At 43.2% G+C, this 12,399-nt stretch overlaps 1 protein-coding gene across 1 annotated transcript in view; it reads right to left on the bottom strand.

The window, feature by feature from the left end:
• Positions 1-12,399, bottom strand: part of mrpl23 (mitochondrial ribosomal protein L23) — a 124,655-nt gene that overhangs the window by 87,241 nt on the left and 25,015 nt on the right. Inside the window, exon 3 of the mRNA XM_045688025.1 lies at positions 5,663-5,745. Coding sequence (XP_045543981.1) covers positions 5,663-5,745 — 83 coding nt within the window. The remainder of the gene's footprint in view (positions 1-5,662; positions 5,746-12,399) is intronic.

Here is a 12,399-nt window from a genome sequence, read left to right as displayed (position 1 = left end):
TTCTCACCCAAGATTTGACGGTACATGGCCCCGTCCATCGTCCCTTTGATGCGGTGAAGTTGTCCTGTCCCTTTAGCAGAAAAACACCCCCAAAGCATAATGTTTCTACCTCCATATTTGACGGTGAAGATGGTGTTCTTGGGGTCATAGGCAGCCTTCCTCCTCTTCCAAACACGGCGAGTTGAGTTGATGCCAAAGAGCTCCATTTTGGTCTCATCTGACCACAACACTTTCACCAGTTGTCCTCTGAATCATTCAGATGTTCATTGGCAAACTTCAGACGGGCATGTATATGTATTCTTGAGCAGGGAGACCTTGCGGGCGCTGCAGGATTTCAGTCCTTCATGGCGTAGTGTGTTACCAATTGTTTTCTTGGTGACTATGGTCCCAGCTGCCTTGAGATCATTGACAAGATCCTCCCGTGTAGTTCTGGGCTGATTCCTCACCGTTCTCATGATCATTGCAACCCCACGAGGTGAGATCTTGCATGGAGCCCCAGGCCGAGGGAGATTGACAGTTCTTTTGTGTTTCTTCCATTTGCAAATAATCGCACCAAAATGTCACCTTCTCACCAAGCTGCTTGGCGATGGTCTTGTAGCCCATTCCAGCCTTGTGTAGGTCTACAATCTTGTCCCTGACATCCTTGGAGAGCTCTTTGGTCTTGGCCATGGTGGAGAGTTTGGAATCTGATTGATTGATTGCTTCTGTGGACAGGTGTCTTTTTTACAGGTAACAAGCTGCGGTTAGGATCACTCCCTTTTAGAGTGTGCTCCTAATCTCAGCTCGTTACCTGTATAAAAGACACCTGGGAGCCAGAAATCTTTCTGATTGAGAGGGGGTCAAATACTTATTTCCCTCATTCAAATGCAAATCATCATATTTTTGTTGTTATTCTGTCTCTCACTGTTCACATAAACCTACCATTAAAATTATAGACTGATCCTTTCTTTGTCAGTGGGCAAACGTACAAAATCAGAAGGGGATCAAATACTTTTTTCCCTCACTGTGTGTGTGTGTGTGTGTGTGTGTGTGTGTGTGTGTGTGTGTGTGTGTGTGTGTGTGTGTGTGTGTGTGTGTGTGTGTGTGTATGTATGTATGTATATATATATATATATATATATATATATATTTAAAACAATGCAAGGTTAATTTAACAGTCAAATAAGATGCATAAGATGCACAAGGCATAAAAAATTTAAGCTGTGAACGCCTGAAATCTATTATCTTGTTGTAGTTCAACAAGTTATTACTACTGTGTGACTGACATGAAGGCACAACTGCTAGCATGGACACCCCATATTCCAATTGGAAAGAAATAGTAAATAATGCCAATGAAATATGCTATCATGTGCATATATCAGTACATGCATCTCTTCATTTTACATAGAGTATGATCACTTATCTGAGAAGGTACACAAAATATGTTGATCTGAGCGTCGCCACAACTTCTTTTGCAGCTTTGAAATTGAAAAACTCACATTTAACTGTCACTAACTTAATTATAAAACATCTGACTGGCTTATGGATAACAACCAGATGAATTGATTGAAACATGAACCTCTCTTGGGCAGGTGGGACGCCCACGGTTCACACTATTGAACAGCCAGTGAAAAATCAGAGCGCGAAATTCAAACCACAAAATGTCATAATTCAAAGTTGTCAAACAGACGACTATTTTACACCATTTTAAAGATACACGTCTCCTTAATGTAACCACGGTGTCCGATTTCAAAAAGAATTTACGGCAAAAGCATAAAGTTAGATTATGTTAGGACAGTTCCAACACAAGAAAAACCACACAGCTATTTTCCTAGCAAGGACAGGCGTCACAAATACCAGAAATTCAGCTAAAATTATGCACTAACCTTTGACGATCTTCATCAGATGACACTCCTAGGACATCATGTTACACAATACATGCATTTTTTGTTCGATCAAGTTGATATTTATATCCAAAAACAGCCTTTTTACATTGGCGCGTGATGTTCAGAAAATATTTTGCCTCCAATACTACCAGTGAATCAGCACAACAATTTACAAAAATACTCATCATAAACATTGATAAAATATTAAACTGTTATTCAAAGAATTATAGATGAACATCTCCTTTATGCAGCCGACAGATTTCAAAAAAGCTTCACGGGGAAAGCACACTTTGTAATAATCTGAGTACTGCGCTCAGAAAAATACATTAGGCAATATAGATACCCGCCATTTTGGAGCCATCTAAAATCATAAATAGCATTAGAAATATTCACTTACCTTTGATGATTTTCATCAGAAGGCACTTCCAGGAATCCCAGGTCCACAATAAATGTTGTTTTGTTCGATAAAGTCCATAATTTATGTCCAAATAACTCCATGTTGTTTCCGCGTTCAGTAAGCCACTCCAAGTGTAGGAAGCGCGGCCAAAATGTCACGACGAAAAGTAAAAAAAAGTTATATTTACGTTTGTTCAAACATGTCAAACGTTGTATAGCATCAATCTTTATGGCCTTTTTAACTTAGAACTTCAATAATATTCCAACCGGACGATTCCAGTGTGTTGAAAAACGTTTTGGAACACAGCTAACTCTCACGTGAAGGCGCGCCAATGAACTAATTTGCTTTCCTGAGTCAACAACTTCTAACTTCCTCTGTTCGCTCTCTGTTCATCATAGACGCCTCAAACATATTTCTAAGTCACTGTGTGTTCGATAGGCAATGACTTGAATGGACTACAAGCACCAGACTTCCCACTTCCTGGTTAGATTTTTCTCAGGTTTTTGCCTGCCATTTGAGTTCTGTTATACTCACAGACACCATTCAACCAGTTTTAGAAACTTCAGAGTGTTTTCTATCCAAATCTACTAATAATATGCATATTCTAGTTCCTGGGCCCGAGTAGTAGGCCGTTTAATTTGGGTACGTTTTCCATCCGGCCGTGAAGATACTGCCCCCTACCCTAGAGAAGTTAAACAGCAGAATTATATATATTTTTTCTTTAAATCAAAAGATTGAAGTGGGCTTAATGGGTACGTGAGCCTAATAGGTAAACTTACCCTTTCTTTTACTGTCGTAGCTGACGTGTATACGGTTGAGTCGTCAGCGTGCATAGACACACAGGCTTTATTCAAGAGGAAGGTCATTAGAAAAAAAATAAATGGCCCAAGCAGGCTGCCCTACGGGACACAACACTCAACCGGATTTGCATTAGAGAGGCTTTGTTAAAGAAAATCCTGGGTGCTCTACCAGACGGGTAACACTCTGTGCTCTACCAGACGGGTAACACTCTGTGCTCTACCAGACGGGTAACACTCTGTGCTCTACCAGACGGGTAACACTCTGTGCTCTACCAGACGGGTAACACTCTGTGCTCTACCAGACGGGTAACACTCTGTGCTCTACCAGACGGGTAACACTCTGTGCTCTACCAGACGGGTAACTCTCAACCATAATAAGGCAGAGGATGTAGATCCACAACACCTACATTTTTTCAGCAATAGGTTATGACCAATGATAGCAAAAGCTGCACTGAAATCTAACAAAACAGCTCTCACAAAATTGTTATCAATAAAAGCTGACCAAAGCAAATCCCCATGTTCTCACAAACACAAAAGAACTACTGAACAAACCAACAAGCCATTTGTGGGTTTTTGCACATTTAGAACCCCTGTTTAAACATTAGCCTGGTCTTCCAGTCATCAGGCAACTGATAACTCCCATTACCATGGGAACAATTTATGACATGAAAAACGAGGGAAACATTCCGCTGTAGTGAGTCATTTGTGTGTGTTACTGTGTGTGTGTGTTACCGTGTGTGTGTGTGTGTGTGTGTGTGTGTGTGTGTGTGTAATGATCACCAGCCAGGCAGCCCACAGCTCAGGGAAAGCCCTTACCAGGGTCGTAAAACACCCCCATCACACCCACTACCTATGTGGAGGCCCCCCGTGTGGGTGTGAGAGACGGGTGAGAGTCAGTGTAGGGGGGACCTTCGCCCCCAACTCAGAGTCAGGTGATTAGTTAGGCTAAGTCCCCATGATGGTGTTGTTTGTCATATCCCCCCCACCCCAAGTTGCACCACTACATTCACCCCATCCTTCCACACAAAAGCGCGTGCATGCACACACAAACTATTTTTTTGAAGGGGGATTGTGGTTTGGCAGCCGACTACCACGTTAAAAATCCCAAAGCCGGAGGGGTAGCCATGGCAACGCCTTCCAAAATACCCGAGCCTGCCTGCCGCCCAGGGAGTGAGAGAAGAAAGGGGTCATTTGCGTCCCTCTCTCTCGTTCCCCTCTTTAGGCTGCCAGTGGCATGGAACCCCTGACGCAGGCAGGGATACCTTCTCTGACGCACCTCGGGATCGCCTGGGCCCCCCTCGCCAGCTCAGTTATTTTTTCTTTCCTTCTCTCGCTTTCTTCCCCCCCCCTTTAACGCAGCTCTCGTAAAGAGAGGTCTAATGGGTTCTTTTCCATATTACGTAGGCTTGGCGTCTCGCTGTCTCCCTCTGCCGCTCTCTCTCTCTCTGGGGTTCTCTCTCTCTGTCTTTCTCTGCCCCAAAGAGAGAGGGGGCTCCTCTTGGCCCTCCAAGCCCAGCAGCACGCCTTCCTTCTCTGGCCCTCCCTGCATTACCACAATCCCTCCGGTCTCCAGGCATCTCTCTCTGCTCCTCTCACTTTTTCTCTCTCCCTCCCTCCCTCCCTCCTTCCTTCCAGGAGCTAGCAAATTCGTAGACTCGTAAAAGAGCCTCTAAACAGCCCATGTTAACCCCAAATGTTTCCTCCCCCATGAAATGCCAAGAGGATCATTTAGTCTATCATATAACCCCTCTCTGTGGCTTTGTGATCATCTGAACTTTAAAAGAAGGGGAGAATGGGAGAGAGGGATGGACGGAGAGAGGGGTAAGGTTGTGTAACCCTGCTTGGCCCACTTTTAGGCCCTTGAGAAGTGTGTGTGAGAGTGTGTGTGTGTATGTGTGCTACGCCTTGGAGCAGGAGGAAGAGTGCAGGGGCACCTTGGGACAGCTGTAGGCCAGAGTGCTGCAGCAGCAGATTCTGTGATAAGCAGCTGTGGTGGAAAGTCCAGCCAGGCACGCTAACCGCAATCACCGCTAACTGCTAAACAACTCCCCCCTCCCTGCTTATCAATGGATACTCGATAGCTAAACATGCTAACCATTGCTAACGACAGCAAAAACACTTTTGTCACTGCTCATCAATGGATAAAAAAATTACCTAGACAGCTAACAACAAAAAAAGCATGTCCCTCACAGCAATAGGTTAACATGCTAACAACCTAAAACTCTCTTCTTAACAAATAAAAAGAATAACTCTATAGCTAACTGCTAAGAACACTCCTCTCACAGTTAATTAATTAATAAATGGGGTTAGCTAAACGTGCTACCCACTGGAAAACATACCATTTTACAAATGATAAAAGTTATTATCCCTAAGGTGAGAATGGTCTTGGACTGTGCCCAAAATAGTCTTGTTTGTCACTTTATTTATTTTTTTAACTTAGGTCAGAGAGCTTTGTTTTGTGTTATCCGCAATGATGTGATGTGTGGTTTAAATTAGGGGGTTTAATGGTCATAAAAAAAAGCACAAAATAAATCTACTAACCAATCATTTAAATAGGTATTTTCCCTTGATGGACATATGGTATGTTTAATGGTACTCACAGTATTGTATCCTTGTGCGGACAGCTCCCACTGGAACATTGTAAAGCTTCTCCAGGTAGTTCCTCACATCACATTTGGTCATTCTGTCCACAGGTCATGAACAGACAGAGAGAGGAGCCCGAGGGGGAGAGAAATGAATCAACAGCGTTAGCCTACGGAAGATAACGTCCAGGTGAAGTGATCTATTTCTACAGACCAAACATCAACTCTTAATGTAGACCTGGGTATTGTTCGTTAGGGTACATTAAGGAAAAACAAACAGTCCCGTTTTCTTCCATTTTGTGCCTACTGAACACGACCCTGCACTCATAAGGAACTACTGGCCCCACTCATTTACATTACAATGCTGACAGTCTGACGCTAACATGATAGAAACCCGGGTGTTTATGACCTTACACAGGCTAGTTTGAATACACTACAGTAACCCACCATTTCATCAGTAGTGGTCCAAACAAAGTGGAAACACAATGGTCCTTAGAGGAGTGCAGTGCAGTCTGTGTTCGCCAAAAGCCCAGCTTCTTATTTTTTACTTTAGTTTATTCAGTAAATATTTTCTTCACTCTTTCTTGAACTGCATTATTGGTTAAGGGCTTGTAAGTAAGCATTTCACGGTAAGGTCTCCACTTGTTGTACTCGGCGCATGTGACAAATAAAATTTGATTTATCTCCAAATCAACATGGATCTCTTTCAGTGAGGGGAAGACATAGGGACTGAAACCTCTTCAGGCTAGAATAGCAGAGCAGTCCGAGCCAAGGGACAATGGCCATTCAGAAAGGAAAAAAAAAAAGTGTTAAACACATTTAGGATAATTTATTTATGGGGACCCAGAACAGTCTCCTTAGAGATGCAACACACAGATGCGCCTCCGTTTCCATTCCTCCTTCCCCTAATCCCTCCTATGTCTGTGCCAGAGGTTAGTGAAGCAGAGTAGAGTGGCATTAGGAGAGGAGAGAAAGAGAAGCGAGGCAGAGAAAGAGGGGTTAGAGAAGGAGAGAGAGAAAGAGTGGGTTAGTGAGTGGGAGAGAGGGCACTTGAGAAGACGAGGGAGAGAAAGAGTGTGTGATTGCTTTCTAGGAAATCCTCACACACAGAGGGAGAGAAAGTGTGTGAGTGGAGGGGGGGGGTTGGGGAATAGAGTCCTCTCAGGGTCATTAGAGCGAGAACACTGATCCTGATTAAAGAGAGGAACATTCTCTTAATCCCTGCTGTCACACAGTCCAATTATCCTCCTGCCACACACGCAAACACTCACCCACTCAGAAGGGCAAGGAATTTCACTCAAGCAACAGCGCCCCCTCTGACAGACAAGATAAAACAACAAACTCATAAGAGTGCAGCGATAAAGGTAAGACGATAGGAAGAGTCAACACTCCAACAAACCAAACTGCCAAAAGGGTGCAGTGACTCAGAGCTCAAGCCTACTGCTCAAGTAATGCAGTCCTCACGACAACATCGCCGGAGTAAAAATACACTGTTTACTCCAGAAACAGAAGGAGCCGTAACCTTTCACACCTTTCTTCACCACTCCCAGGAACAAATACCTGTCTTAAGGCAGCTGTCAAGGCTGAATGCATCATCACCTCAGATACTGCTATATTTATACACAAAACACACGGCTCTGCGCATTCCCCCACAGCAACACTATCCCACGGATGACGGAAGCTTTCCACCCAGGCAAAAGAGAAGGGCATCAGATAACGTCGGGAATGGTTTCAGATTTGGCTGGCGTATGTGGAGCAGGTTGGAGACGTCGGGGACATTGGCATGCCAGTCTTTTTTATGGATCAAAAAAGGGCTTAGGTAGTGGTGTGACAAAAGGGGAGTGGCAGGGGCATGGCAATGGCTGCGGTGGGCCCGGCAGCACGGCTGAATATTAGAGACTATTTTAGAGGCCCTCATCTTGGTGATGTAGAGACATTTTAGCATTTTTAAGCCTATTTACTGCAATTCTACAAATTTCTCCATGCAGCTGAGAGTAAATGTTGCAATTTGAAAGCAAATTTTCTCCGATTCTACATACTCTGCCATGGAGCTGAAAGCAGTTTTATAGCTAATTTCCTGCAATTCTAGGCACGGTTTGAACTTAGGCGGCCCAAAAAACGCTTAGGCTGCCCACCCAAGGATTTTTTTTTAAATCCCTGTGTTAGGCCTCGGGGGGATTAATAAAGTTGTATTGTTTCGTATTGTTTTGGCCATACATCTGATATTGAAGTTGAGTCAAAGGGAAATGGAGGCGAGTGTAATCGATGCAGCTTCCTGTGAGAGAACACAAGGGAACATTGTGAACTTTGGGTATTTGTCTCATGGTCTTTGTTTCCTACTAGAGTAACATATTTTGGTGGATAGATAAGAGTTCAGCTATATCAATTATGGCAGTGGTTCCAAAACTTTCTTGGTTACTGTAGCACCAAGTGAATGTTGCTCTGCCCTGAGTATCTCTGAAATACCCCCTCGTGTGCATTTCATCATATGATCTCATGAGTCTTCAAGTACCCCCTGTGGAAAAGCCTAGTACCCCTGGTTGGGAACCACTGAGTTAGGGGATTATTCTTAGATGGGGGGGGGGTAGGGTTGCAAAACTCCTGGTAATTTCCCAAACTTCTCAGAAAATGTTCAGAGACTTTAGTTTGGAGAAATGTGAATGTGAGATGGAGATTATCTACCGTAACTGTGTCGAGAGGTCACGTGTTGCCGACACATGAAATTCAGCAATTACATTTATACAAGCCATGTAAGTAAGTTATGTTTTCTATTGGAGACTTTATTTTTAGTATATATGGTAAGCTGCTAGCATTGTGATGACTGGTCTAATTTATGAACGAAGCCAGAGAGTTGATATGTCCATTTCATACAACTACACCTAGAAGGCCAGCATCCCGGAGTCACCTCTTCACTGTTGATGTTGAGACTGGTGTTTTGCTGATATTATATACTGCTCAAAAAAATAAAGGGAACACTTAAACAACACCTCCTAGATCTGAATGAAAGAAAAACTCTTAAATACTTTTTTCTTTACATAGTTGAATGTGCTGACAATAAAATCACAAAAATAAATCAATGGAAATCCAATTTATCAACCCATGGAGGTCTGGATTTGGAGTCACACTCAAAATTAAAGTGGAAAACCACACTACAGGCTGATCCAACTTTGATGCAATGTCCTTAAAACAAGTCAAAATGAGGCTCAGTAGTGTGTGTGTGGCCTCCACGTGCCTGTATGACCTCCCTACAACACCTGGGCATGCTCCTGATGAGGTGGCGGATGGTCTCCTAAGGGAGCTCCTCCCAGACCTGGACTAAAGCATCCACCAACTCCTGGACAGTCTGTGGTGCAACGTGGCATTGGTGGATGGAGCGAGTCATGATGTCCCAGATGAGCTCAATTGGATTCAGGTCTGGGCCAGTCCATAGCATCAATGCCTTCCTCTTGCAGGAACTGCTGACACACTCCAGCCACATGAGGTCTAGCATTGTCTTGCATTAGGAGGAACCCAGGGCCAACCGCACCAGCATATGGTCTCACAAGGGGTCTGAGGATCTCATCTCGGTACCTAATGGCAGTCAGGCTACCTCTGGCGAGCACATGGAGGGCTGTGCGGCCCCCCAAAGAAATGCCACCCCACACCATGACTGACCCACCGCCAAACCGGTCATGCTGGAGGATGTTGCAGGCAGCAGAACGTTCTCCACGGCGTCTCCAGACTCTGTCACGTCTGTCACGTGCTCAGTGTGAACCTGCTTTCATCTGTGAAGAGTACAGGGCGCCAGTGGCGAATTTGCCAATCTTGGTGTTCTCTGGCAAATGCCAAACGTCCTGCACGGTGTTGGGCTGTAAGCATAACCCCCACCTGTGGACATCGGGCCCTCATACCACCCTCATGGAGTCTGTTTCTGACCATTTGAGCAGACGCATGCACATTTGTGGCCTGCTGGAGGTCATTTTGCAGGGCTCTGGCAGTGCTTCTCCTGCTCCTCCTTGCACAAAGGCGGAGGTAGCGGTCCTGCTGCTGGGTTGTTGCCCTCCTACGGCCTCCTCCACGTCTCCTGATGTACTGGCCTGTCTCCTGGTAGCGCCTCCATGCTCTGGACACTACGCTGACAGACACAGCAAACCTTCTTGCCACAGCTCGCATTGATGTGCCATCCTGGATGAGCTGCACTACCTGAGCCACTTGTGTGGGTTGTAGACTCCGTCTCATGCTACCACTAGAGTGAAAGCACCGCCAGCATTCAAAAGTGACCAAAACATCAGCCAGGAAGCATAGGAACTGAGAAGTGGTCTGTGGTCACCACCTGCAGAACCACTCCTTTATTGGGGGTGTCTTGCTAATTGCCTATAATTTCCACCTGTTGTCTATTCCATTTGCACAACAGCATGTGAAATTTATTGTCAATCAGTGTTGCTTCCTAACTGGACAGTTTGATTTCACATAAGTGTGATTGACTTGGAGTTACATTGTGTTGTTTAAGTGTTCCCTTTATTTTTTTGAGCAGTGTATAATGAAGCTGCTAGTTGAGGACTTGTGAGGTGTCTGTTTCTCAAACTAGACACTCTAATGTACTTGTCCTCTTGCTCAGTTGTGCACCGGGGCCTCCCACTCCTCATTCTATTCTGGTTAGAGACAGTTTGCACTGTTCTGTGACGGGAGTAATACACAGCGTTGTACGAGATCTTCAGTTTCTTGGCAATTTCTCACATGGAATAGCCTTCATTTCTCAGAACAAGAATAGACTGACGAGTTTCAGAAGAAAGGTCTTTGTTTCTGGCCATTTTGAGCCTGTAAATCGAACACACAAATGCTGATGCTCAGGATACTCAACTAGTCTAAAGAAGGCCAGTTTTATTGCTTCTTTAATCAGATCAACAGTTTTCAGCTGTGCTAACATAATTGCAAAAGGGTTTTCTAACGATCAATTAGCCTTTTAAAATGATAAACCTGGATTATCTAACACAACGTGCCATTGGAACACAGGAGTGATGGTTGCTGATAATAGGCCTCTGTACGCCTATGTAGATATTCCATTAAACAAATCAGCCGTTTCCAGCTACAATAGTCATTTACAACATGAATGTCTACACTGTATTTCTGATCAATTTTGATGTTATTTTAAATGGACAAAAAATGTGCTGTTCTTTAAAAAAAAAAAAAAGGATATTTCTAAGTGACCCCAAACTTTTGAATGGTAGTGTATTTGTACATATTACCTCAAATACCTTGTACCCCTGCACATTGATTCAGTACCCGTACTTCTTGTCCATAGGCTCTTTTTTTTTTACCATTTCCTTTTTTTATTTAGCTTGTGGAAGGCCATCCGAAACGTTTGACCAAAGTTAAACAATTTAAAAGGCAATGCCACGAAATACTAATTGAGTGCATGTAAACTTCTGCTCCACTGGGAATGTGATAAAAGAAATAAAAGCTGAAATAAATCATTCTCTACTATTATTCTGACATTTCACATTCTTAAAATAAAAGTGGTGATCCTAACTGACTTAAAACAGGGAATTTTTACTAGGACTAAAATGTCAAGAATTGTGAAAACTGAGTTTAAATGTATTTGGCTAAGGTGTATGTAAACTTCCGACTTCAACTGTATATAATTGGTCCACGGTACCCGCCTTTATTTCACTCTCGGGAAACAGCTTGGTTGGAAATCAAAGGATACCGGTTAAGGTATTAAACCCTAACCTACATCCCTCAGGGGTGTACTTCTACTGTACACCTTTTCTTTCTGTCTCTATTTATTTATTTATTTATTTATTTATTTATTTATCCATCCATCCATCCATCCATCCCCTCTCTTGTTTTCTACCGGTTACTACTGTGGGGATGTTTTTCAGCGGCAGGGACTGGGAGACTAGTCGGGATGTAGGCAAAGACAAACGGAGCACAGTACAGAGAGATCTTTGATAAAAACCTGCTCCAGAACGCTCCCCAAATACAGGTGCGCCAAGCTTGTGGCATCCTACCCAACAAGACTCAATACTGTAATCGCTACCAAAGGTGCTTCAACAAAGTACTGAGTAAATGGTCTGAATACTTATGTAAATGTTATATTTTATAAATTAGCTAAAAGGTATTGTGTGTAGATTGTTTTTTCCCCCCTCATCAATTTTAATCAATTTTAGAATAAGGCTGTAAACTAACAAAATGTGGAAAAGGTAAAAGGGGTCTGAATTAGAGGTTGACCGATTAATTAGGGCCTATTTCAAGTTTTCATAACACTCGGTAATTGGCATTTTTGTATGCCGATTATATTGCAATCCACGAGGAGACTGCGTGGCAGGCTGACCACCTGTTATGCGAGTGCAGCAAGGAGCCAAGGTAAGGTGCTAGCTAGCATTAAACTTATCTTATAAAAAACAATCAATCAATCTTAACATAATCACTAGTTAACTACACATGGTTGATGACATTACTAGGTTAACTAGCTTGTACTGCGTTGCATATAATCAATGTGGTGCCTGTTCATTTATCATCGAATCACAGCCTGCTTCAACTACACCAAACGGGTGATGATTTAACAAAAGCGCATTCGTGAAAAAAGAAGAATTGTAGCACCAATGTCACAAGTTAGAACCATAAACATAAATGCCCTTCTTAAAATCAATACACAAGTATATATTTTTTAAACCTGCATATTTAGTTAATAGAAATTCATGTTAGCAGGCAATATTAACTAGGGAAATTGTGTCACTTCTGTTACGTTCAGTGCAAGCAATCAGGGTATATGC

Source organism: Salmo salar, chromosome ssa10 (genome assembly GCF_905237065.1).
Source record: "Salmo salar chromosome ssa10, Ssal_v3.1, whole genome shotgun sequence".
In the NCBI taxonomy this organism is placed as follows: Eukaryota; Metazoa; Chordata; class Actinopteri; order Salmoniformes; family Salmonidae; genus Salmo; species Salmo salar.
Note: the sequence above shows the minus strand (reverse complement) of the source record. Positions and strands in the feature narration are given on the sequence as shown.